Here is a 27769-nt window from a genome sequence, read left to right as displayed (position 1 = left end):
AATGTATAGAAGATGACATGGGAATTGTATAATATATAGGACTCAGGAAGAATTGCAGTTGAAGTGTGGCACAATACATGTTTTTCTTGTAGTAGGGTGTACAAAAACTGATGTCTCCCAGGCATATCTATATACATTGCAATGTCCTCATTTTGATGTCCCCCCCCCAAAAAAAACCATTGGTTAATGCATTTCTCAATGTAGGTAAAGTGGAGGGAACTAGCTTCTCTTTAAAAATTTTTTCTCTGGAATATGCCACAAGCTTTTTGCCTCTGAAACATTCATGGTTCTCCAAAACATGCCAGTGGCGGTGAACAATCCTCTGTATTTGCTGGGCCAAAAATGAGAATTTAAAGGTATAAACAATATCCAGAGTGTCTCTTGTAGCTCTTGTTTGTAGAAGTTCCTGTCTTTTGCCTGTGCTTTCTCAGAACCAGCGGAAATGCATTCTAATGGATATTCTCTGGTGAGGAATCTCTGACATGTTTTCAGCTTGTATAGTAAAATCATCAAAGTCCGAACAGATCCTTCTCAACTGGAGAAATTGACCCAAAGGCAGATTCTAGGCAAGTGGTGTGATAACTGGTAAAATGTAAAAATGCAGTTCATCTGTATTTTTTTTTTGTAAATTGTAGTTGTGAACTGGTTGTCATCCTTTTTGATTTTCAAGTTGAGGAAACTTATTTCAATTGACTATATTGAATCTTAAACTTCCAAATTCGTATCTTCAATATTTAGCCAGTCATGGAAAGATTCTAGGGTACTGCTATCACCTTGCCACAGAACTAATGTATCATCAATGTACCTCTTGTATATTTGAATATGTTCCTTGAAAAGATCAAAATTGGCCACATATAGATTTGCCAAGTCTGGGGCCATAGTGGCCCCCATTGATGCCCCTTTTTACTGGCTGGTAGAATGTGTCCTGGAAAGAAATAGTTCTTGGTTAATGCAACGGAAGCACATTTAAGAATTAGATGATTAGGTATTCGTCTGTGATCCTTTCTTGCACATAAGGTCTGTTCAATGATTGTAAGAGCTAATGATTGTGGAATATTAGTGTACAATGAGTCAATATCTAATGTGAGTATCAAGGTGTCAGATAAATCTCCATCATATTCCAGCAGAAGATTGATCATATGAATGGTGTCTCTGATATATGAAGGAATGAGTGGAATAAACGGGCGTAGGAAAAAAATTGTTACAACAGAAAGAGGCTCAAGAACTGAACCATTAGCTGACACTACTGGCCTGCCTGGTGGGTTGTCAAGTGATTGGTGGATCTTTGGAAGAACACAAATGGTGGGAATAACCAAATCTTTAACCTAAAAGAAATCACTTTCTTTGGTAGTGAGGAAGCCCATCCTGGTGGAAACGGTGACCAATTTGGCAATATCAGTTGGGTCTGTCTGAAGCTTGACATAATATTGTCGATCATCTAGTTGTCTTATGACCTCTTTCATGTAATTTGTATGGTTCATAATCACAATCCCACCACCTTTATCAGAGGGTTTTATGACAATATCTTGGTTATGAGCCAATGCAGAGACTGCTTTGATTCTGTTTTAGTGAGGTTGTAGAACCTGGTTTTCTTTTTGCTTACAATTTCTTTAGGTCACGTTCGATACATTAACTAAATGCCTGTATTAAAGGGTCTGGCAGTCCAGGTGGAATTCACGTTGACAGTTTCTTCACCACTGATATAGTTGTCCTGGAAGTAGTAGTGTTAGAAAAGGCATGAATAATCTGTAATTTTCAATTAAATCTGAAAAGATCAACCCTTGTTTGAAACATATTATATTTTACCATTGGAATGAAGGAAAGCCCTTTTTGTAGTACATTAGATTCAGTTTCAGATAGAACGATATCGGACAAATTGAATATAGGAATATTCATCTCCAACTGTCTGTCCACTGGCACTCCTTGCTGTACCTGTATGCACCTCTGCTTCTGCCACGTACTGGATATCTGCACACTTTTTTAAAGAGCCATGCCCTTCATTCTTCTTTACAGCTTTTTCTCCAGTTTTATTACAGAGTGTGGTATGATATGGAGGTTTTTTAGAACGCATATTGTCTTTACAACCAGAATCCCGCTTTCATTTTTCAAACGTCTAGAATTTGTTTTAACCACTAGAGTCCTGTCCCTGGTCTATCTTCATATAAGCATCCCTTCGTTTGCACAGTCAGTTCTTCAAGACAGACAGACATATTAGTTCGGTGACCATTCTATTAAGATTCACAGGACTGTGGTCTCGATGTGTTTAAGAAACATTATTTACTTTCTTTTATACATTGTTTATAATAGAGACAGCACGTTCAGCTGTTCATTCTATATTTCATGGATATTTTGTTGATATTCCATATCAGCTCTTACATTTCAATTTGTTATTGGCAAGTTGTCCTAGGACATCCAATTTATATTCTTGCACTTACTAGGGTCTCTTATTTTTTATTAATTTTTCACTCAGTGATTTTTTTACTCAGTGTTTTCCATTAAATATATTGTTCCTTTTTATTGCATATATTGCTGCTATATCACATACACTACTTTTTTTCTATATTTCTCTATATGATTCTTTTCAGACCATTATTTTAGTTCATTAGCTTTCTAAGATTGGCTTTTATGAGATTACCATTGAAGACGAATTTGATTGTAATTTTCAATTACATTAATCCAAGGTTAGTTATTCCTTCATTCTACTGTTTTCATAATATTTATATATTTTTAGTTACTTATAATTAAATCTCATTGGGTATACTGATGCATATTTATGTCAAGTTTTTATATATTTTTTATGTTAACTTTCACTTTAGAACTTATTGTGTATATTGATATTTTGTCAAAATTCATTGTTAACAATATCCTTTTTTAATGTTTAGCAGTTACATGACATTGTATGTTGACATCAACCACAACCACTTGTTCCCTACATTACATTGTATATCAACAATATCCTTCTATTAATGTTTAGCGGTTATATTACATTGTATGTTGACATCAACCATTTATCCCCTATGTTACACCTTCCTTATGCTTATTTATGTTGAGTTGTGATTTGTAATAATATTTTTATATTACACTGAATGTTTTTATTATTTATGTTCATGTCATCAATAAAAGCTTCAATTTTATATTGAGCATTTCTGGGTCTGTGTTTGAAGTGTCTGATCAAGTTCTCACTGTTGTTTCATGTTTAAGATACTGTGGAAACCAGAGTGTTGCTCCGTTGAGTTGCTGAAAGGAGCTTCTTGCACATCTCAGCACATGCACAACTGCAGGTTAGAGGGCTTCTGAGAGAGGGAACTGAGACCAGAGGGGGTCATAAACCCATTCAGTTGAGATAAGGTAATAAACTGATGAGGTAGGAGAACACTAGCAGAAGAGGCCAAAATTAAGGCTAATGGGAGCTGACAGAAACCAAGGGGGATTTGCTGGGGATGGAGGACTGAGGACTGCATGTGTGTGTTGGGGTTGGGGGGCAGCAAATAAAAGGACTGGGGAATCAGACACAAGCACAAAAACTATAAATGTTAAAATTTTCTCTACTCCGTGACAAATGCTTTTCCAGTCTTGAGAGGGAATGCACTGTGTATGATTACACTGTGAAAATTTCAACTTTCAACATACTTTCATAATTTATGATGGACATTTTTCTAGTTCATTTATAGAACAAATAAAATATCACGACTGTGTACAAAAGAAGTGTTTGTTAAGATACTTTCACTCCCACCCTCTTCCCTTGGAATTCCTATTCTGAATTTTGCTGAATTTAAAAATGTAAGATTGCCACTTGTGCCTGCTTATGAATCCCTTGGTTTATTTTCCAATTTTGATGATGCAGTGGATAATTTTTGGCTGACTATGTGAAATGGGTACTCTGTTTCAAAATGTAGGCATCAACTCTTGAGTCCACTTGAGTCTGAATGAATATTTACAATGTGGTTTTAGAAAAATACTTTAGTGATACAATCAGTTCATCCTATTTCTGTAAACAGGATACAGCAAGCAAGATTAACTCCTTGAGGCTGGAATTTTCTGATGAAATAAAAAAAGAAGATGGGACCACAGTACCCACTTTGCAAATCCTTATAGTATTACTTAAATCAAAAACATTTTTATCATTTACTAAAAACAGTGGCAAATTCTTGCTCTGGCCAGCACTTGAGTTGACCAACAAGGCTTTTCAGGACACCACCGATTTCTGCTGCAGTTCAGCTATTGCTATTAACAGCTCACAGCCCCCCTTCACACAGTGTGGTAAGAAGGGAACCAACAGTGTTGTGTGGCTGCTCCACAGAGAGGACACAAAAGTTGGTGGGGAAGTTGAAGAGGAATGGAAGTGACCCGTCTTAGAAGGTTTTGCCTTGTGACTGAGAAGCCACTCTCATTCAGAGCTGTGCAAGGATCTTTCCCACAATATGCTTGCTTGCTCACATGGGATAGTTCAAGACCACATCCTGTTTGGCCAATTCCAGCAACATAGGATCGTCGAAAAACTTGCTGATGCTCACATCTTCACTCAGACCCTGTATAAAAGGAAAAAAATTGTTCAGTTCTAGGGCACATATAGACACAATCCAAATGGACCCCAAGCATTCTACAAATAGATCACAACAGGATGATTTAACCCTTCAAATAACAACATAGCAGCTTAGGCTGAAAAGAGTCCAAAAGCATATGTTAAAACCAGCTCTCTCTATGGGTAACAACACAGAGGTGATTCAAGGAAAGGCAAAAATAAAACTCATTGTGTCTCCCAGTGAGAAAGCAGCCTCTAACAACTCTACAAATGGCATCTCCTAGGATGAAGATTTAATTATCTTGAAAAGGAGAAATTAGGTCTTACCTGATAGTTTTCTTTTTATTAGTCCTTCCCACTATTCCAGAACCTGTGTGGATAGCTGTGTCCATCAACTACTAGGTGGAGACAGAGAACCAAAAACCGAGTTGAGACATATCTCTCTTGGCATCCAGTCCAGCTCCTCAGTATTTACGTAGACAAGTAGTAAGTAGAAACTCAGAATAATCACAACAACCTTAAACAACTTGCTAACCTAACACTAACCAGACAAGCAAACGTGTGGACTTCTCTCATCTCTGGACAACCTGTAGAGAACAAGAGGTATGTAGGAAGCATCATGCAAGGTGACAGTAATTATTTGACCCATTACTTCACAGCGATTAAACACTTCAGAAACCTCAGGCGGGCCTCTGGAATAGTGGGAAAGACTAATGGAAAGAAAATGATCACGTAAGACCTAATTTCTCCTTCCATTGCATAGCTTCCCACTATTCCAGAACCTGTGGCATGTTCAACAGCAATCCCTAGAGCAGATGGGATCCTGGCGGCACAGCCCTGAGGACTGAAGCCCCAAAACTGGCTTCTGAGCATGCTGCAACGTCCACCCTGTAGAGCTTGGCAAACGAACGCAGCGTCGACCATGTCACCGCCTTGCAAATATTTGCCGGAGACTGTAAGGTAGTCTCTGCTGTACACCTTGTAGAATGAACCCAGATGACCTGAGGAGCCTGCTTCCCTGCAAGCAAATAAGCTGACACCATAGTCTCCTTCAGCCATCTAGCAATCATGAGCCTGAAAGCCATGAGGCCAAGTCTCTGTTTACAAAAAAAGCACAGTCTATCAGATATGCAAAACTCATTTGTGACTTCAAAATATCTAATGAGGACTCGATGCACATCGAGAAGTTTCAAGGAAGAATACTGAGCCTCTCTGTCCTCTCTGCGAAAGAACAGAAGCTCCACAGATTGGTTGAGATAAAATGCCGATACCACTTTTGGAATAAAGCGTGCACAGGGAGACCCTCGCCTCTGAAAAGTGAAGAAAGGGATCCCGACCAGAGACAGCCTAAAGCTACAAAACCCTACGTGCTGATGAAAAAGCCACCAAGAATGCTGACTTTAGCATAAGATCTTTCAAGAAGGCCTTCCAGAGTGGCTCAAAAGGAGGCGCCTGAAGAACTAAATTTAGGTTCCACCACCGACAAGGTGTAGGAAAGGGAGGCTGTAAGAGGCCTGCTCCCCGAAAGAATCAAACGATATCCAGGTGAGCCGCAAGAGACGTCTTCTGTAATCAGTTCCTGAAACAGGCCAAGGCCACAGCCCGAACCTTTAGAGAAAACGCCAATCCTTTCTGAAGACCTGCCTGGAGAAATGCTAGGATGTGCGCAATCTGAACCGAAAAGGGACAAAGTACACGCTCAGAACACCAGCCCTCGAACGCCCTTCACATCCTTGCATATGCCATGGATGTAGAGCATTTCCGAACCAAGGTAGCAATGACTGAATCAGAATAATCTTTTTGTCTCAACCAAGCCCTTTCAATGGCTAAGCCATAAGACCAAAGGGGCACAGATCCTCCATGAGCACAGGACCTTGATCAGTAGGCTGTGTACCTGTGGAAGAAAGAGAGGACCCCCGTCTAGCAGTTGAATCAGGTTCTCATACCACGGTCTCCATGGCCAATCCGGGGTTATGAGAATTATTTGACCCCGGTGCAACACAATCCTTTTTGACATGCGGCCTACAATGGCCCAAGGAGGGAAGACACACAGTAGATGTCTCCAGCTAGGGATGCAGTAGGGTATTGATCCCCATTGAGCCCAGTTCCTTCCAATGGCTGAAGAATTTTGGCACTTTGGCATTCTTTTCATCACCATCAAATCCAGAAGCAGAGAACCCCATTGGTTCACTATTAGCTGAAAACCATGGCTAGATAGTTCCCATTCTCCCGGGTCCAAGGAGTGCCTGCTGAGAAAGTCCACCTCCACAGTTAAGGACTCAGTGATGTGAGCTGCCAACAAGCAGAGATTTTTCATTGCCCAACTCATGAAAGAGACCACTTCCACCATCATCGGACAGTTGCAGGTCCCGCCTTGCTTGTTGATATAAGCCACCGCCGTCGCATTATCAGAGAAAACTCAGATATGAGCCCCTGCCAGAAAGGGAGCAAAGTTGCGTAAGGCATTTCACACTGCCCTGAACTCCAAGCGATTTATTGACCACTGAGATTCCTCTTTTGCCCAGCTGCCTTCTGCTAAATGCAACTTCTAATGAGCTCCCCAACCCAACTTGCTGGTGTCTGTCATCACCACTTCCCATTGTGTTATTAGAAGGGGAGCTCTGACGGTCAAATTCCTAGAAACTTAGAAACATGATGGCAGATAAGAGCCAAATGGCCCATCCATGGCAACCACCATCTCCTCCTCTCCCTAAGAGATCCCACATGCCTATTGCATGCTTTCTTAAATTCAGACACAGTACTCATCTCCACCACTCATCTCCACCGGGAGGCGATTCCATGCATCCACCACCCATTCCATGAAAAAGTAGTTCCTTAGATTACTCCTGAGCCTATAACCTCTTAACTTCATCCTGTGCCCTCTCATTCCAGAGTTTTCCTCTCTCTCGCCTTTCTTCTAATGTATACATATTGAAAGCCTTAAGTTTGTCCCCATACGCATTACAGGGTGCACTGACCAATTCAGTAACTGCCCTCTGGACCGACTCCATCCTGTTTATATCTTTTTATAGATGTGGTCTCCAGAATTGCACACAATATTCTAAATCGGGCCTCACCAGAGACTTATACAAGGGTACTATCACTTCTTTTCTTCTGCTGGCCATTTCTCTCCCTAAGCACCCGAGCAGCCTTCTGGCTTTCTGGGTAACAAACCACCACTGCATACTCCATCTGGCAAGCAGCATCCAAGGAAGATGAAGGTCATACTTCTATGACACTGGAGACCAGCGGCTGAGAAGAGATTGCTGTAACAGCCACATATGAGCCCTTACCCATGACACCACTTCCATCACCACCATCACTGACCCCAGAACCTGGATGTAGCTCCAGACCCTGGTCCTGCCTTGACTGAGAAGACAAATCTGTTGAACTAGCTTCGACCTCTTGTGCTCCATGAGGAAGATCCTTTCCCATGTTGTGTCGAATAGAAACTACAGCGTCTGCAATGGAGTTAGTCTGCTCTTCTCAAAATTGATCACCCAACCCGATGACTGCAGAAGATAGACAACTTTATTGCTGCCACACCGTCCGAATAGGATAATGCACGAATGAGCCAGTCATTGAGATATGGGTGAACTTGATTCCCTGGTGCCGAAGGAAGGCCGCCACCATTATCACCATAGCCTTGGTAAACGTTCTTGAAGCAACTGGAAGTGACAGCCCAGCACTGCAAAACATAGAAATCTTTGATGCGGTAGCCATATGGGTACATGCAAGTACAACTCTGACATTGAGGGCGGTGAGAAATTCTCCCGCTTGAACCGAGGCTATGACTGCTCTTAGAGTCTCCATACAAAAGTGGGACAGTCGAAGGCCGCAGCTTAGAGCTTTGATATCTAAGACTGGATGAAAGATGCTTTCTTCTTTGGGACAATGAAATAGACAGAGTATCTGCCTAGTCCCTGATTGGCCTGGAGAACTGGAACAATGCCACAGAGCGCCAACAAGGGATCTACAGTAGCCTAAATCTCAACTGCCTTGGTTGCCTTTCGACAAGGAGACTGCAAGAAGAGAGGAGCAACCGAGTGGAAGAACTTCAACTTGTAACCTTCTATAAGAATATCCAGAACCCAGTGGTCTGATGTGATTTTGGCCCACTCCTCCCGAAACTGCTGAAGACGTCCCCCCCGACCAGAGGAAGAAAAGAGTGGACCAGCCTCACATCACTGCGAAGCTTGAGAGGCACTGGGCGCTCTAGCTGACTGAGAGGAGGACTTCCTGTCCACACGAAAGGAAGACTGGTGTGCCTGAAAGCAGCTGTGAAGAAACTGTTTTAAACCTGTAAAATGTATTCGATATTTCCCTGTTTTAATTATCTCTGAAGTGTATTTCTCCTATTTGGGAGGCAGATGGTGCATGTTTATGCTTAAAGTAGTTTTAGGGAACTGAATGTTCTTTTTCTTTAACACAAGCCGGAAACAAGCAGCAGTATATGTTTAAAACTTGTTGACTGGGCTCTGATTGGTCTGGAGTTTGAAATTACCCAGTAGTGCTGCCTGTTGCTTCAGTCTTAGCCTGGAAGAAGAAAGAGACAGATGCTTTTCCTAAGGCTCTGTGAATAATTATATGTCCTGATCTTCCCAGGTACTGTTTAGACAGTATGCAAATGTTTTTGTTAGTTTTCAAAATGATCAATTTACTTGTTACTGTTGGCCAATTGCACATTTTTATCCACTGTTCAAACTTCTGAGAATAAACACATTTGTTTGTTCGTTCTGCCTGTCTGGACTGATAAAGAATCCTGGTGGTTTCTGTGTTGGGTCTGCGAGTGCTTTCTGGGAACTGTGGGACCAGTGGGAATGTGGCCCCAGTAGCATAGAAACCACTGGGGATAATTTGAGCACGGGAGACTCGTCCAGTGGTTGTGACCCAGTTGATGGGAGGAGGGTGCTAGGGTACAGCACAAGAAGAAGGTGCAGGCGGACCTGAGTTGTGCTGGGGATAGACAGACCCTCTAAGTGGGGGTGGGGTAACCCCAGGCGTGTGGCTAGTTGTTTCATGACAAGGATTTCTGACCATATTGCTGACAACCAGGCTGGTTCCATCTGCTGGCTCAAAATCAAGAGCCCCCATGAAGATCGATGACCAGAGGCTTTTGGCTGATCCTCCAGCAACTGCTGTGGCTTAGTTTCCCTCGGTTCTTTCACCAAGTGTGACAAAACAGTGGGTTTTTAAGCCTGTAAATTCATATTGATTATTTCTTGAAGTGTATTTCTCTAGTTTGGCCAGCAGGTGGTGCATGTTTAGGTTTAAAGCTGTTACCAAGAAATGACTATTCCTTCTTTAGTTAACACAGATAAGAGATAATCTGCAATGATGTAGCCAGCTATTTTTAAAACTTGCTGTTCTGGGCTCTGATTGGCCCAGTAGCTCAAAATTCAGCTAGGATGTACTGGCTTTTTCTCTAATCTTAGCAAGGAAGAAAGAGAGAATATCTTTGCTGAGGCTTTGTGAACGTTATATTTGATAACCTGTGAGCAGCTATATGTCCTGATCTCCCCATGTACTATTTAGATAGTAAACAAATGTTTAGATAGTGTTATAATTGATCCATATTTCAGTTACCTGTTATTGTTTTGCTGAATGCACCTTTTCTGTTCATTGTTTTAATTTTTCATGACAATAAACATTTTTAGTTTATTGCCTCTTCTTGTCTGGACTAAGAATCCTGGTGGTTTGTGTGTTGGGTCTGTGAGTGGGACCACTGACAGTGTGGTTCCAGTAACCTAGAAATCACTGGGGATAATTTGAGAGTGGGAGACTCGCCCAGAGGCGGTTAGGACCCAGTCGGTGGGAGGAGGGTGCTAGTGTAGAGCATAAGCGGCAGGTGCAGGCAGACCTGAGATGTGCTGGGGATAGACCCTCTAAGTGGCTGCGGGATAACCCCAGACGTGTGGCTAGGCGTTTCGTGACACCAAGTTACTGAGATCTTTCCAAATAGCTATATTTAAGTACATGTGACTTTGATGCTGCATCTGCTGCCCAATGCTGCAACCAGAGTTCCAATGTGCCATGACAGCCAAAGACATATGGTGGGCCATAACCTGTCATAAAAGCAGCTGGGTGTTATGGCGCCCATCTTGTGTTGCCAACAGCTGATGCCACTTCAGCCATACTCTTTCCACAAACGAGCTGCACACTGTTGCTTGAAGGTCCAAAGAGGCCACTTCAAAGGCTTGTTTCAGTGAGCCTTCTAGATTCCTATCCTGTAGGTCTTTTAGGGCAATGTCCCTTCCATCAGCAAGATGATCTTCTTAGGCACCATTATAACCAGGGAGCCCTCCTGGGAAGCTACAATTTATCTTTCTCTTTGGAACTAACAGGTAGAGACAAGCCATGGCTCTTCCCACTCTCAGCCCAGTGTCTAGTGAGACTCATTCTGCTATAATCAGGTCCTGAATGTCTGGATGCACCGGGAAGGCGTTAGAAGGACCTCTACACCCCCTCATGATTGACAAAGATGGAACTCTTGACGCCAAAGCAGAAAGCTCCTCAATAGAAAGCACCACTAGTGCCTCAGAAATAAGAGTACGAGCTCTTCTTTATGAAACCTTAGTACTTTTGGATTATCCCCCCCTCAGGAGGGCGCTTCTCTCTCCTCTAAGAGCTCATTCAACGATGGCTCCTCTGAACAGAGGCTACATCAGATAAGGAGGGAGAAGCAGAGATAGCCTCATCTGCCCACTCCTGGAGGTGTAAACAAAATCTCTTAGGAGCTTGAGGAGCAACGGGATGAGAAAGTAAGCACCTTGCAGCAAATCCAATTGTCCCTGCTACAGTAAATAGGCCTGGTGTAATGGCAGAATAAACTCTAGAGAAAACAAAGATCCCGATGCAGCTGAATGCTAATAGCGGCTGTGCTCTGAACGTGATGAGCTAGAGAGTGCTCTCACTGCCAGTCGGCCCTGACAAAATGGTGCCTGTTTCCCCGCTTTCCTGCATCAAACTGCGTACTGATCCTGCTGGAGAGCCCAAAGACCCTGGCATATTCGGATGGTGCGCCAAATCTGAACCTGGTTCCCCAGGATCTCAACCCACTGCTGACCATCTGGCAGCAGCAGGAATTGAACCCAGTTCTGCAACCTGCTACACTAACCATTAGGCCACTCCTCCACTGAACTGCAACACTCCAATGCCGGCCAGTGCGTCCCACAATGGGAACATTGCTTAACTGTTTCTGTGGGAGTCGCCATTTACCCCCACTGTCACCTTTGCAGCACAACACGTCTCAAGTGGTGAGTCAGGATCTCTCCCCTGCACCAAGTAGAAGTACCCTCCAAGTGGTTCTGAGTCAAACTTTAGTTGGACTTGCCACTGCCAGCTGCTCCCCTCAAGCTCTCGGTCTCCACAAGTATTACCACAGATGAGAAAGGCTCATGACTGATACTCTGTCCCACACTCTCCAGAAAACCTCTCCCCCCCCCCCTTTTTTTTTTAAAGGTTCTTGTGATGGAAAAGGAGTACTCCACAGGAAACAGGGGAGGGAAGAAGTAAATTTGTGGGACACCACAGACAGGGATCTGAACACCTCCAGATATAACTCTATAGACTCAAGCCACCCTCAAAGCTCAACTGGGGACCAGCTGACCAACTGGACCCGAAGCAAATCACTCAGAACCAGAGGCTGAAAAGTGTGTCCATCCATGCGTTGGAGGTAGAAAATACTAAGGAGCTAGACTGGATGCCAAGAGAGATGTGTCTCCGCTCAGTTTCCAGCTCTCTATCTCCTCCTGCTGGTTGACGGACACAACTGTCCCACAGGTTCTGAAATAGTGGAAAGCTACATAATGGAAGTGTAGGTTATTCTTACCTTTCTGCGCCTGGTCTTTATCATGAATTCTCTGGCCAGGTGAGGTGCTGGTTGTGGCTCCAGAGGTCGGATAATGATGCTCTTATCCAGGGGGTCACCAGGCACAATCTGTAAGCCAGCACAGAAAAACTATAACCTTACTTGTTTTACCTCTAGCTCATGGAGTTATCAACTCAGTCCTTGGTTCACACCTAGCCAAGTTTTCAGGCTATCCACAATAAATATGCATGAGATATAGTTGCACACACTACCGCTATTGTATGCAAATCTGTCACATGCATATTGATTGTGCTATCCTGAATACCTGGCTAGCTAAACGTGTTCCAAGGACTGGATGGAGAATCATTGCTCTAAATTCTCCAGTAAACCAATGAACTAAACTCTCACATGGCCCTGATGGCAGCCAGGAAAATCTTCCTTGTTCAATTTCTGAAGAACCTTGGCCTTGGTTCCCCCTATTGCAGGGCTACTCAATTCCGGTCCTCGAGGTCCACAGGCAGGCCAGGTTTTCAAGATATCTACAACAAATCTTTCTCATTCATTCTGGATATCCTGAAAACCTGGCATGCTCTGTGGACCTTGAGGACCAGAACTGAGAAGCCCTGCCCCACAGAATACATGCACCAAGATGAATCTCTGGTTCCTAGATGCAAGCTCAGGCCATCTCACAATATCAAAAGGAACACCCCACAAATCCAAGCAAACTATTCAAGTAAACTAAGGGCATCCACTGGCCATGTATGCCTTAACATTTCGTCATGGCAGTATAAATGAATGCTTGTGTTGCTGGCATCTGTTTTAGGAGTTTGCATTCTCTGATCTGGTATCTAAGCAACTTAGGAGAATTATATTTTGAATAAGGCCAGTAAATTTACCAGAAGAGCTGCTAAATACATTTCCTAAAGAAACCTAAAGATATGGTAAAGGGAGGGGGAAAGGGCTTTTACTATGAAGTCATGTTTAAGAAAAGCAGCTACTTTCACACACAAAAAAAACCCTACATAACTTGAATTGCTGGGTAAATTTCAAGATGGCTGCCTTGCTGAAAAGTCTTAAGGATTAGATTTGAAAAAGGCAGTACACATGTACTTTTTTTTTTATTATTTTGCAATAGAACTTACATACAATATCATTATAGCAAGAGAAAAAGTAACCTGGTCCACATCAACGGGGAGAGAAAAAAGGAAAACAAGCAATAGTACTAAAGAAGATAATTTCCATTTCATAGTATAGGTACCAAATTACCTTAAACCCTTTATAAATTTATATTTTAACAATCCTCCCACCTAACTGACAAAAGAGGAAAACTATTTAGCTTCTCTATCAATCAATCTTTTCACCTGAGATGAATAAAAGAAAACATAACTAATATCAGGAAATTTAAACAAACGCAGAGGAACTTCAAAACGAAGCTTGCACCCACTGCAAGAGAATATGGTTTTAGCTGCAAAAAAGCTTTTCTGTGGGGCATGAAACACATCAGGAAAAATTTGTAGCTTTAATTTCCTTTTCACAAAAAAGGAAATTAAAAGAAAAAAAAATCTTAAAAATAGAAATTTAATCTTTTTCAGGGTGGTGACTTCAGATGTTTCTAAAAATTTTGTCGAGTTAAAGGACTTAATTGAGCCCAATACATCAGATTCACCCTCTCCTCAATTTACCTTAACCACATTCTTCGGCAAATAATAAGAGGAAAAAATCATTTTGTCAGATTCTGGAATAATGAAGACTTCCTTGAGATATTATCTAAATAATCTCAGGAGACTACAAAGAACAAACTGGAAAATTTAAGATACATAGATTTTTTACTTCTAGCTTGATTTTCTATTATCTCTGTCTATGTATAGACAAACTATCCTTAATTGCAAAAGTCTCTACAGCATGAAAAGTCCCACACTGAGCTTCCAGAGCTGTCAAACGGCTGTCCAAGTCCAAAATCTTAGTATCAATGTCCTGAACATATCTAGTCACTTGAGAGAAAAATTCACACAACTGAGATACAGGTTTTTTTGTTTGCTTTTTTAAGAGTTCTTCCATTCCAAACCATGCACAGTCTTCTAGACATCTACCAAGGTAATTTTCTCAGTCCATTAAACTGGTATAAGAGAATCAGAAGTCTCACTTGTATGCAGATTTATGGTTGTGCCAGGAGTAAGAAGATCTCTCCTGAAGAACTTCAACTTGTCAGACTCAAGGAAGTCATAGGTCAGGGTGGAGTGCATCTCTCCCCCGAACTTAACGAGACACCAGAAATAGAGCTGGGGGAGGAAGCTGCTAAGCTTAGGCATAGATGTCAAATGTTTATCCATAGGACCAACTGTCTTCTGAGAGTCAGCCCTAGGTCCTTTACACTCTCCTTTTCACCATAATCTTAAGGCAATTCAAGAAACAAACAAACAAAAAAACTAAAAAAGCAATAGGACTCCGTTCTACCTGAATTCACTATTCCTTACTCTCTGGTCCGTCTGCTCCGCTCCCTTAATGACCACTGCCTTGTCCTGCCAAGGCCTAAGACTGCCCAGTTAGAATTTACCAGAAACCATGCTCTTTTTCGCTGCCCCCTCTTTCTGGAACTCATTCCCCCTCCATATCCGTGTAGAATCTTTCCGAGTTTAAATCTGTGCTAAAGGCTTGGCTTTTTGCACAAGCCTATGAAACTCTTTAGTGTGTTCCCTTGAGAATGGATTCTGTGGCTACATGCAATTGTTTTTAGATAGCTGATGCTAATGTTTGTTTGCTCTTTAACTTCATCCTGTTCTGTGCTTTGGTAGTACTGTGTGTTTTGTTTTGTTTTTTTTAATTAGGATGTATTATCTTTCCTATCCATATTGTAGTTCTTTTCTTTCTAACCTACTGTATTTTATTTATTGTAAACCGCTAAGACATGCTAGTTAGCACTGGTGGTATAGCAAATCTTAATAAACTATAAACTGTAGTACTGAAATTAATGATACATCCAACCAAGAGTCTCCAGGCACCTCATGGGCTTCAAAGGTGTGTGCCCCTTTCGTCATATCTCTTCGGGTCATGCTCCAGCGGCTGCACACTGCAACAATGGGAGGGCTTTTGTTCCCTTGAGATGGCTCCTATAGATGACGTCAGCTGGGTCAATTAGCACAGCAGCTGTCAGGAAACATGCACCTGAGACCAGGCTCCCTTGCTGTCTTCTCAGGTACCAAGTGCTGCTTCACTCTCCCACAGAGCTCAACAATGGGCGGGCTTTTATCCCCTCGACCTGGCCCCTATAGATGACATCAGCGAGGCCAATTAGCACAGCAGCTGTCGGGAAACAGGCATCAGAGACCGGGCTCCCTCACTGTCTTCTCAGGTACCAAGGGCCGCTACACTCTCTCCTTTTCTTTTTTAATTGAAAAAATTTTGAAATTTACATTCCAAAATAGTATGATTGAAGACATTAATTTCAGAGAATACAGAGACCTCCTTTAAAAAAACACATTAAAAGAAAAATACATGTACCTTCACTATGAAAACTGCCACAGGTAAAAAGTACTCATACAGACTTTTGTGCTTACATATAATACAGGTGAAATTTTGCTGGAAAACAGATAGGAAATGCCAATTTATGTGCAATGTTTTTGGAAGCTGCCTAAAAGCCATACCCAGAATGCCTTTCCCAAACCAGCTAGACATATGCATGCTATGGAACTCTATATGTACTTTAAGCCACACTGAGAGATGGCGATTTTCAGACAACCAACATATCCCGGTAAAAAGCTTACTGGTAACTCTCTTACTGTCAACTAAATACCTTAAAAGTCACTTGTTCATAATTACTACAGTGCAATTCTAACAGCTCTACAACGTAAATTCCAAAATAAAAAAGCTCCTGGTATTTACACAGACAGAACGTACCTGCCAGTGGTGGAAAACAGACAAAGAAAAGGCCTGCCCCTGTGTGTGGGTTCTCAGGTCAGTCTCGAACCCAAAAGAGTCAATGGCTGGGATGAAGGCTTTAATGGTATAGAGTGGGGAGCCTGGAATTGGTGCATCCTGAGTCACGTGACCCCTGTCAAAGGCAGAAATGAAAATATACATATATAGCTGTCAAATCTTACTCTCATTTTCCTCGTCACAAGGACTGTTTTTGCCTCTGTACAACACTTATTTACAAATTACACAGCAGTCCAGCTGAAAATATTTTTATTTCAAAAAAAGCATATAAACCTGTTACCTTTCTTCAGACTAATGTTTTTACTAAAACCACAAGTGCTTCTTGAGAAAAAAACACACTCATTGCAAACAGTAAAGAAAACTATGTGGCTTAAAAATTTGCATACTATATGAACTATGTGTGCTATACATCCTGTAACTGGATTACCAGAAGAATAACTAAGTTAACAACTCAAGACAGGTAGGATGATTAATCCTTGGGTATAAAGGGCCATTCAATAACAGTGTGCCCAGATTTATGTGTCACTAGAATTACTGTCATTTATGTAAATGTACACTTCTTACCTGTGAAAGTGATAGCCAAGCGACTAAGTGCTATTCTATAATGATGTGAATAGCGTGTAGATGAAGGGGGTGGAGCAGTTATTATGCTACCCCTGCTACATTCACATGACCACGGTTATGCCAGGTCTATGGCTGGTATGATTTCAGGCAAATAAATGTATGGCACAATGATGCCGGGTTACCCTAGTATTCTATAATGGAAGATGGGTGCCCAAATGCCATTACAGAATAGGCTCTCACCAGGCGGCCTCAGGTGCCTAAATGGAGGCACCTATTTGTACAATTATCTACTTTGTGATCTGCAAAATGGAGGCCCTTAAAGTAAAAAGGACAAGAGGAGACTGGAAAGCTTTTACCTTCTTCTGGCCAACACAGTGTAGACAGCAGAGACGCAATCAGCAGGGGCCTGCACCTCCACAAAATAGTAAGGCTCCATCAGGCGTGGGGTGGCCTGGAAAGAAGGAAAACATTAAACCCTTCACGATAGGATACACCCCAAGGACCAATCGGAAGTTGGTTATTCCAAACTTTGAGTGAAATTAGGATACAAAGGCAGGGATTCTCAAATCTAACAGACTACTCCTTCTTTCTATAAAATACCACATGGGACATTTTCATTACTGCCAGCCAACTGCTGTATCTGCAGATACATTAGCCATCTTTCTAGCTTCTTGATGTTAAAGCAAAAATCTGTTGAATCTTGAAATTATTTACTGTGTGTATTCCCCAATCCCTGTTATGAATACTGCTATGCTACAAAAGCTGGTGAACTGCTTCCCCCACAGTAATGCACTAGAACATTGTTTTTTGGGGGGTAGGGGAGTGGGGCTTATTTCTCAGGAAGTCCTGATCTGGCTTATTTCCAAACTCAATGCATCGTTTTACCAGTTTTGACTCATACAAAATTTCATCCTAGTCTGTTAAATTTTCAGAGTTATTTTGGCCCCAGGCAGACATTTTCACCCCCCTTTGAAATAAATATTGCCAATTTCAAATAAAAAGGCAGCTAGCAATTATGAAGGGTAGGGGAAAGTAATTCAAAGAATAATTCATCTCATTCTGATGACATTCAGTTCTATGCAGACTACAACTCAAGAAACTTGATATCCCAAGGAATAACAAACAATAAAGCTAAGTTACTTACTTGTAGCAGGTGTTCTCCGAGGACAGCAGGCATATATTCTCACATGTGGGACTCACTAGCTACCAGGCTCACAATATACACAAATCTTGGTAACTAAGTAGACAGTGAGCCTGGTGGACAAAAAGAACCAGAGGGCGGAGCTGACTTTTAAGTAGTAAAAAGATTTTACAGGACTGCTTGTCCAAAACGGCTATTTCCACCTAGAATGCTGTTCCAGACAGTAGTGAGCAGCAAAGGTGTGGATAGAAGACCATGTTGCCGCCTTGCAAATTTCTTCCAATGGAGGCCTTAAATGTTTTTCTGCCAAAAGAGTCTAATGTTCTAGCTTCTCTGCCTGGAGAAGCAGAAGCAAGAGATCTCGCACTGCGAGTACATATTAAATAAAGCAGATTCCATAACTAGTCACTAATATTTAGCCGCACTTAACCGGCTGAGTGCCTCTGAATATTACGGTTAGCTCCAATCTCAAAGCTGGCTACATTGGAGGCATTCCTTGGAGAATTAAAAACCCAAGAGCAAGTTAAACTTACACGAGGACAGAGTTAGGTTGTCAACACAGAGGCGTAGGATGATGTTGACATCAACCACATGTGAGAAGTGCGCTTCCCCTAATCCATGGCACCTATATGAAAGCTTTCAGGGTGGGGAGGGCTTAGTAGGAAACCAAGATACTTACCATGAGGAAGGCAGAGTAGACAACTCGTCGGGCAGTTGGGATGATTTGACCCCCACCTCGGTGTAATGGTTCCTGTGCAATCACTGCATCCAGGATCTTAAATTTCACATTGCGTATCACTGCAGGGTAAACAGAGAGGATGAAATGGCATTTATAGAAGTCATTGTAGCCAATATGTTAATTCTGGCTTGGTTTTCTTCCAGATCTCTTACTTACACTCATCACAGAGGGGGCCCTCCCTGGTCCCCCACTGGAAGCCCTGAACAATACTGTCTTTCACGGAGCTCAACAATGCTTTATCAACCTGAGAAGAAACAGAGATAAAGCCATCAGATCACCATATATGATATCATTAATAAGTACTAAAACTTGGTTTTACAATAAGCCTGGTGGTTAGTTGTCAGCACAACTAAAAAGATCTGCATTCAGTTCCTGGATCAGTCTCCTACAGCATGACTGGTAATGTAGAATTATCCCTCTTAGTCCTGGAGGAGAACTGAATCAACCCCTGCTCACAGACATACCTCGTGACTAGTTCAAATGCAGCACTAGAACATGTAATCTTCATCCTGTTCTGAGCCACAAAAGTCACCTGACTTGCTCTCAGCCTTTATACTGGAGACAGCTTCTTACCTCTGATGGTAGGGTGTCATCCACCAGAATATTGGGACCAGTAGCATCTGGTCCAAAGGCCCAAATAGAACGAGCTGCCAGTAAATCCCAGTCATACTTGGTTTGGAAGAACTCCCCCAACTTCTTCCTGATGGGGAGAGACAGTGGTTGGAGGTGTGTCACTACTCAATTCCACATAAGCTTCTGTTTTATATGGGAACACAGGAATCACACAAGTGTTCTGCCTCCTTATTCCTTACATGTACATATAACACCCAACACTAATCAAAAAGTATCTAGACCTCAGTGGCAACTTTTTTCACATAGACCAGTCAATCCACGGTTTGCCTGCTTCCTCACTGGTCACTATTTATTCATCAACATTATAAACCTCTTCATTATCAATAGTCAAGTCCTCTTTAAAAAGTAAAATCATATAAATTTCATATATAAGCTCAATGTTACTTATCTTAATTTTATAATGGACCTGCTGCCAATATGGGTCATGTTTCGCCTTTGGCTGTGTCAGGGTGCAGTCCTCAACTTCTAATTTGGGCTGTTCAGCATTATAGCCTTCCCCCTCTCCAAGAAAGCAAAGCTCATGTGTGTATTCACTAGACTAAAAAAGTTATCCTTGCATCTGTTTTATTCCTTCCTATACAAGTCTTCCCAACCACATTTCTACTTTACATTCTCAAGACAAAAATTCCAATAAGAGAAAAATTAAAAGAAATATTGAAAGAAAAATATGTAAAGGAACATGCAAAAAACATCCTCTAGTCCACATCTATAGGGGGAAAAACATTAAAAGATGTAAATATAAAAATATAAACTACTTATGCAATAGCATACCATCACTCAAAAAACAATAAAAAAAGACTAATTGTAGTGGGTCTATAAAGGTATAGACGGGGACGTGTGGGGATGGGTTAGATTTCTGTCCCTGTGCAACTCTCTACTCAGAAGTTTGAGAAACATAATTGTCAAGAATAGGCTTGATTCTTACCAACACCTCTCAAAGGTCCTTCAAGGGTACAGTGAATGATACATACCTGTAGCAGGTGTTCTCCGAGGACAGCAGGCTGATTGTTCTCACGACTGGGTGACGTCCGCAGCAGCTCCCACCAACCGGAAAAAGCTTCGCGGGCGGTCCGCAAGCAGGGCACGCCCACCGCGCATGTGCGGCCATCTTCCCGCCCGTGCGCGACCGTTCCCGCCAGTTGAATGACAAGCAAAAGATGAAAACGCAACTCCAAAGGGGAGGAGGGAGGGTAGGTGAGAACAATCAGCCTGCTGTCCTCGGAGAACACCTGCTACAGGTATGTATCATTCACTTTCTCCGAGGACAAGCAGGCTGCTTGTTCTCACGACTGGGGTATCCCTAGCTCTCAGGCTCACTCAAAACAAGAACCCAGGTCAATTGAACCTCGCAACAGCGAGGATACAACAGAAAATTGACCTACGAAGAACAACTAACAGAGTGCAGCCTGACCAGAATAAATGCGGGTCCTGGAGGGTGGAGTTGGATTTACACCCCAAACAGATTCTGCAGCACCGACTGCCCGAACCGACTGTCGCGTCGGGTATCCTGCTGGAGGCAGTAATGAGATGTGAATGTGTGGACAGATGACCACGTCGCAGCCTTGCAAATCTCTTCAATAGTGGCTGACTTCAAGTGGGCCACTGACGCTGCCATGGCTCTAACACTATGAGCCGTGACATGACCCTCAAGAGCCAGCCCAGCCTGGGCATAAGTGAAGGAAATGCAATCTGCTAGCCAATTGGAGATGGTGCGTTTCCCGACAGCGACCCCTAGCCTGTTAGGGTCGAAAGAAACAAACAATTGGGCGGACTGTCTGTGGGGCTGTGTCCGCTCCAAGTAGAAGGCCAATGCTCTCTTGCAGTCCAATGTGTGCAACTGATGTTCAGCAGGGCGGGTATGCGGCCTGGGAAAGAATGTTGGCAAGACAATTGACTGGTTAAGATGGAACTCCGACACCACCTTCGGCAGGAACTTTGGGTGGGTGCGGAGCACTACTCTGTTGTGATGAAATTTGGTATATGGAGCATGAGCTACTAGGGCTTGAAGCTCACTGACCCTACGAGCTGAAGTAACTGCCACCAAGAAAATGACCTTCCAGGTCAAGTACTTCAGATGGCAGGTATCCAGTGGCTCAAAAGGAGGTTTCATCAGCTGGGTGAGGACGACGTTGAGATCCCATGACACTGTAGGAGGCTTGATAGGGGGCTTTGACAAGAGCAAGCCTCTCATGAATCGAACTACTAAAGGCTCTCCAGAGATGGCTTTACCTTCCACACAATAATGGTAAGCACTAATCGCACTAAGGTGATTCCTTACTGAGTTGGTCTTGAGGCCAGACTCTGATAAGTGCAGAAGGTATTCAAGCAGGTTCTGTGCAGGGCAAGAACGAGGTTCTAGGGCCTTGCTCTCACACCAGACGACAAACCTCCTCCACTTGAAAAAGTAACTCTTTTTAGTGGAATCCTTCCTAGAGGCAAGCAAGACACGGGAGACACCCTCAGACAGACCCAACGCAGTGAAGTCTACGCCCTCAACATCCAGGCCGTGAGAGCCAGGGACTGAAGGTTGGGGTGCAGCAACGCTCCGTCGATCTGCGAGATGAGAGTCGGAAAACACTCCAATCTCCACGGTTCTTCTGAGGACAACTCCAGAAGAAGAGGGAACCAGATCTGACGGGGCCAAAAGGGCGCTATCAGAATCATGGTGCCGTGGTCTTGCTTGAGCTTCAGTAAGGTCTTCCCCACCAAAGGTATGGGAGGATAAGCATACAGGAGGCCGGTCCCCCAATGGAGGAGAAAGGCATCCGACGCCAGTCTGCCGTGTGCCTGTAGTCTGGAACAGAACAGAGGCAGCTTGTGGTTGGTCTGAGAGGCGAAAAGGTCCACCGAGGGGGTGCCCCACTCTCGGAAGATCTTGCGTACCACTCTGGAATGAAGCGACCACTCGTGCGGTTGCATGACTCTGCTCAGTCTGTCGGCCAGGTATGTGGCTTGGAGGAGCATGCCGAACTGGCAAGCCCAACGCCACATGCCGACGGCTTCCTGACACAAGGGGTGAGATCCGGTGCCCCCCTGCTTGTTGGTGTAATACATTGCAACCTGATTGTCCGAATTTGAATAATTTGGTAGGACAGCCGGTCTCTGAAAGCCTTCAGTGCGTTCCAGATCGCTCGGAGCTCCAGGAGGTTGATCTGCAGATCCTTTTCCTGGAGGGACCACAGACCCTGGGTGTGAAGCCCATCGACATGAGCTCCCCACCCCAGGCGAGATGCATCCGTCGTCAGCACTTTCGTGGGCTGCGGAATTTGGAATGGACGTCCCAGGGTCAAATTGGTCCAGATGGTCCACCAGAGCAGTGAAGTGCGGCAACTGGTGGAGAGGCGGATGACATCTTCTAGATTCCCGGTGGCCTGAAACCACTGGGAAGCTAGGGTCCATTGAGCAGATCTCATGTGAAGACGAGCCATGGGAGTCACATGAACTGTGGAGGCCATATGACCCAGAAGTCTCAACATCTGCCGAGCTGTGACCTGCTGAGACGCTCTGGTCTGCGAAGCCAGGGACCGGAGGTTGTTGGTCCTCGCTTCGGGAAGGAAGGCCTGAGCCGTCTGGGTATTCAGCAGAGCTCCTATGAATTCCAGAGACTGTGTTGGCTGGAGATGGGACTTTGGGTAATTTATCACAAACCCCAGCAGCTCCAGAAGTTGAATAGTGCACTGCATAGACCGGAGGGCTCCTGCCTCCGAGGTGCTCTTGACCAGCCAATCGTCGAGATATGGGAACACGTGCACTCCCAGCTTGCGTAGGTACGCCGCTACCACCACGAGACACTTTGTAAACACTCGTGGGGCAGAGGCGAGCCCAAAGGGCAGCACACAATACTGAAAGTGCCGTGCGCCCAGGCGGAATCTGAGATACTGTCTGTGAGCTGGCAGTATCGGGATGTGAGTGTATGCGTCCTTCAAATCCAGGGAACATAGCCAATCGTTTTTCTGAATCATTGGCAGAAGGGTGCCCAAGGAAAGCATCCTGAACTTTTCTTTGACCATGAATTTGTTCAGGCCTCTCAGGTCTAGGATGGGACGCATCCCCCCTGTTTTCTTTTCCACAAGGAAGTACCTGGAATAGAATCCCTGCCCTTCTTGCCCGGGTGGTACGGGCTCGACCGCATTGGCGCTGAGAAGGGCGGAGAGTTCCTCTGCAAGTACCTGCTTGTGATGGGAGCTGAAGGATTGAGCTCCCGGAGGACAATTTGGTGGCAGGGAGGCCAAATTCAGGGCGTATCCGCACCGCACTATTTGGAGAACCCACTGGTCGGAGGTTATGAGAGGCCACCTTTGGTGAAAAAATTTTAACCTCCCTCCGACCGGCAGATCGTCCGGTACGGACACTTTGAGGGCGGCTATGTTCCCGTGGATCCAGTCAAAAGCCCGTCCCCGGCTTTTGCTGTGGAGGCGCAGGGGGCTGCTTAGGCGTACGCTGTTGACGAGAACGAGCGCGCTGGGGCTGTTCCTGTGCCTGACGAGGCCTTCGGGCCGGCTGGGTGTACCTACGCTTTGCAAAAGAATAGGGCACAGCCTGCCGGGCCCGGGAAAAACGTCCACCTGCTGAGGTGGATGCTGAAGGCGCCCGGTGGGAGAGCTTGTCGAGGGCGGTTTCCCGCTGATGCAGTTGGTCCACCAGCTGCTCGACCTCACCAAAAATATTATCCCCCCGGCAAGGGACGTCGGCCAGTTTCTGCTGGGTGCGGTTGTCCAGGTCAGAGGCACGCAGCCATGAGAGCCTGCGCATCACTATACCTTGGGCCGCAGCACGAGATGCCACGTCACAGGTGTCATAGATACCCCTGGACAGGAACTTTCTGCACGCCTTCAGCTGCCTGACCACCTCCTGATAAGGCCTGGACTGCTCCGGCGGGAGCTTATCGACCAGGTCCGCCAGTTGCTTCACATTGTTCCGCATGTGGATGCTCGTATAGAGCTGGTATGACTGGATGCGGGTCACGAGCATGGAGGATTGGTAGGCCTTCCTCCCAAACGAGTCCAGAGTGCGAGACTCCCGCCCCGGGGGCGCCGAGGCGGTATCCCTCGAACTCCGTGCCCTCTTGAGAGCAGAATCCACGACCACCGAGTCATGGGGCAATTGGGGCCGCATTAACTCTGGGTCCGAGTGGATTCTGTACTGGGACTCTGCTTTCTTGGGGATGATGGGATTAGATAGCGGTCTCATCCAGTTCCGAAGCAGTGTCTCCTTGAGGACATTGTGCAACGGCACCGTGGAGGACTCTCTAGGTGGTGATGGATAGTCGAGGACCTCGAGCATCTCAGCCCTCGGCTCATCCACAGAGACCACGGGGAAGGGAATGCAAATAGACATATCCCTTACAAAGGAGGCAAAAGAGAGGCTCTCAGGAGGCGAGAGCTTCCTCTCTGGTGAAGGCGTGGGGTCCGAGGGAAGACCCGCAGACTCCTCTGAGGAGAAATATCTGGGGTCCTCCTCTTCCCCCCACGAGGCCTCTTCCTCGGTATCGGACATAAGCTCATGTAGCTGAGTCCTTAACCGGGCCCGGCTCGACGTCGAGGCCTCGGTGTCGTCGAGCGGTGGACTCCCGCGCAGGCGGGGACGAAGCTCCCTCCATCGACGGGGACTCCACCTGCGTGGCGGTCGAGACCGGCGCCGCAAGCGGCGGCGGTGTCAACGGCCTCGGCACCGGGCTAGAGCTCGCCGGCGCCACAGTCAACGGCGCCGGCACAGCCTGGCGCATCAGCCCTTCCAGGATCCCCGGAAGGATGGCTCGGAGGCACTCGTCCAGGCCCGCTGCCGGGAAAGACGGGGGGGCCGGTAGAGGTGTCGGTGCCGGAAGCTGCTCGGGTCCAGGAGACTGCACAGAAGTGCTGGGACCCTGACGAGTCGGTACCTCCACAACCAAAGGGGATCTCTCCTCCCGACGCGGACGCTTCGGCGTCGACTCCTCGCCGGTACCGAGCACCGAAGGCGACCGATGACGGTGCTTCTTAGATTTCTTGCGGTGCCCGTCATCGGTGCTAGGTGGAATAGAGGAGGAGGAGGTCGATCCCCCTTGGTCCCGAGGAACCGGGTCAGACAGGGTTCGGTCCCGAGGGCCATGGGCCGAGGGAGTGACCGGGGCCGATTGCCCACGCGGCCTCTCACCCCTACCCTAACCGGAGGACCGGCGGGCCGACGGGACCTGTGCTCCTGGGGTCGATGCCATCGGTGCCGATTTCTCGGGCCTCGGTACCGGTACCGAAGAACCGGCCGTCGATACCGATGCCGTCGAGGTCGACGTCGAGGGGCCGGCGCAAGTTCCAAAAAGACGGTCCCGAAGAACTTGCCTCGCAACTTGAGTTCGTTTCCGGAGACCAAGACACAAAGAACACGACTTGATATTGTGCTCCGGCCCGAGGCACTGGAGGCACCAAGCGTGGGTGTCGGTCTGCGAGATAGGCCGGCCGCACCGACCACACTTCTTAAATCCACTCGGGACCTTCGAGGACTTCGACGGAAAAATCGCGTCGGCGAAGTTAAAGTCGTCGATGGTGGCGGTAAATCACACCTCAAAAAATAATCGACCGCGCGGCCACAAGGCCGCAACGCTACGCCCCCGCTAGAAACGAGGGAAAATAAAGCGCCTGCTCTCTTTTTTTTTTTTTTTTTGAAGAGGAAAAAGAAAAACTGGAGCGCGCAGCAACAGAAACAAAAAATAAACGAATTCGCGAAGACCGCGACGGTTTTCCGGGGCTGACTAAGAGAGAGCGGCAATAGCACGACTCTCTCCAGGCGCGGAAAAGAAAGGACTGGCGGGAACGGTCGCGCACGGGCGGGAAGACAGCCGCGCATGCGCGGTGGGCGTGCCCTGCGTGCGGACCGCCCGCAAAGCTTTTTCCGGTTGGTGGGGGCTGCCGCGGACGTCACCCAGTCGTGAGAACAAGCAGCCTGCTTGTCCTCGGAGAACTTCCTATTTCCAGAAAGCCTATGCCCATGAACCACAGACTTGGCATTTCCTTTGCAGAGGAACCAAAGTTCTAAATGAAAAAAATGCACCAGACTGTTCTGCCTACTTGACTAATGCAGCTGAATTCATCAAGTGCTGCAGACCTGATGCTCCAGCTGACAATTTCTCGGTTCATCTCTATTTGGCAAAGCAAACACCTGGGGCTTCTTCCAGGCACTTCTGTGTCTGTGTGAAGTATTCTTATGAATATAAAAATACCGCACATGTAAAAGAATAAATCTATCTAATTGCACTCTTGTTTATGGTACAGCAATGCAAACATTATAGACCTGCAATTGTGTATGCCAAGGGAAAATTTGGTCTTACCTGCCAATTTTCTTTCCTTAAGTCCAATCAGACTAGTCTAGAACAAATGGATTATGTCCCTTAGGCAGCAGATGGAGACAGACCTAAGAGATGTGAGCCATGCCATTTGGTCCTCAGTATTTCTATTCCTTATCAGCCCAACAGACCAGTCACAATGCTTGGGTTATGCATGCTTACCAGAAGATGCAGACTGAAAACACCTGACTCAGACTTGTATAAAAAACCTGTGCAGTTCCAAGCCAGCCAGTATTTCTCAGTTTCCAAGCATATGGCGGACATGCAGCCAATGTGGTCTCAGCCAGTCTGGTAGGCCTGTGGGGTGGGGAATTTATGTTCTTTCAGCATTCTGTTGGGGATCCTGAGTACAATTTCTTGAAAAAATAAAAAAAGGTAGGAGAAAAGACTGTGCCCTCTGTTATTTGCTTCTGGCTTAGGGGTGCTGGTCTGTGGGGGCCACATTTTACCCCCTTGGGATGTTACACCCAGGCAACTGGGTCCTTCCCCCTCCTCCTGCCCTCCTTGGTTAGGAAGCAGACCACAGCAGCCTTGATTGCCCATGGACAGCACACAGCAAATGGGTTAAAAAACAAAACATTAAGCTGTGCTCCTTATGTCTAAGAATGGCCTAAAACTAATCCCCCTAAGCCCTGGCCTACCACAGTGTGAGCATCCTATGCAATCTGGAGCTATCTGTTGGAGACTTCTCAGCCTCCATCTGCTGGCAGAAGAGCATAAACCCTGGTGTGGAGGGATGCTAAAGAAATGCTGGTAAATAGAAGGAATGGATCTATGGAATCCTAGCGGACACTGGGTGGCGACGCCGGTATTTGGTGAATAAAACCAGTGCAGGGCGGACTTCTATGGTCTGTGCCCTGAGAAAGGCAGGGACAAATCAAACTTGGGTATACATATAAAGTATTACATACCATGTAAAATAAGTTTATCTTGTTGGGCAGACTGGATGGACCGTTCAGTCCATCTGCCGTCATTTACTATGTATGTTACTATGCAATAGACCTGATTCTCCCCTCCCCCAACCACTGATTTTTGCTACCAAGAAACCAAGGATTTAGCCTTCTTCTTGCCCACTGTTTCCTCTCAGGCAGAGAGAAAACAAGAAAACAAAA

The 27769-nt window shown here is 45.3% G+C and overlaps 1 protein-coding gene across 1 annotated transcript in view; it reads right to left on the bottom strand.

The window, feature by feature from the left end:
- Positions 1-3695: 3695 nt before the first annotated feature.
- EFTUD2 (elongation factor Tu GTP binding domain containing 2) overlaps positions 3696-27769 on the bottom strand; it is a 100531-nt gene continuing 76457 nt past the window's right edge. Inside the window, exons 22-28 of the mRNA XM_030220527.1 lie at positions 19283-19409; positions 18866-18953; positions 18650-18768; positions 17186-17280; positions 16227-16380; positions 12354-12461; positions 3696-4529 (exon numbers count right to left, since the gene is read on the bottom strand). Of these exons, the coding sequence (XP_030076387.1) occupies positions 4434-4529; positions 12354-12461; positions 16227-16380; positions 17186-17280; positions 18650-18768; positions 18866-18953; positions 19283-19409 (787 nt within the window). The 3' untranslated portion in view covers positions 3696-4433. The remainder of the gene's footprint in view (positions 4530-12353; positions 12462-16226; positions 16381-17185; positions 17281-18649; positions 18769-18865; positions 18954-19282; positions 19410-27769) is intronic.

Source organism: Microcaecilia unicolor, chromosome 12 (genome assembly GCF_901765095.1).
Source record: "Microcaecilia unicolor chromosome 12, aMicUni1.1, whole genome shotgun sequence".
NCBI classification, from domain to species: domain Eukaryota; kingdom Metazoa; phylum Chordata; class Amphibia; order Gymnophiona; family Siphonopidae; genus Microcaecilia; species Microcaecilia unicolor.
Note: the sequence above shows the minus strand (reverse complement) of the source record. Positions and strands in the feature narration are given on the sequence as shown.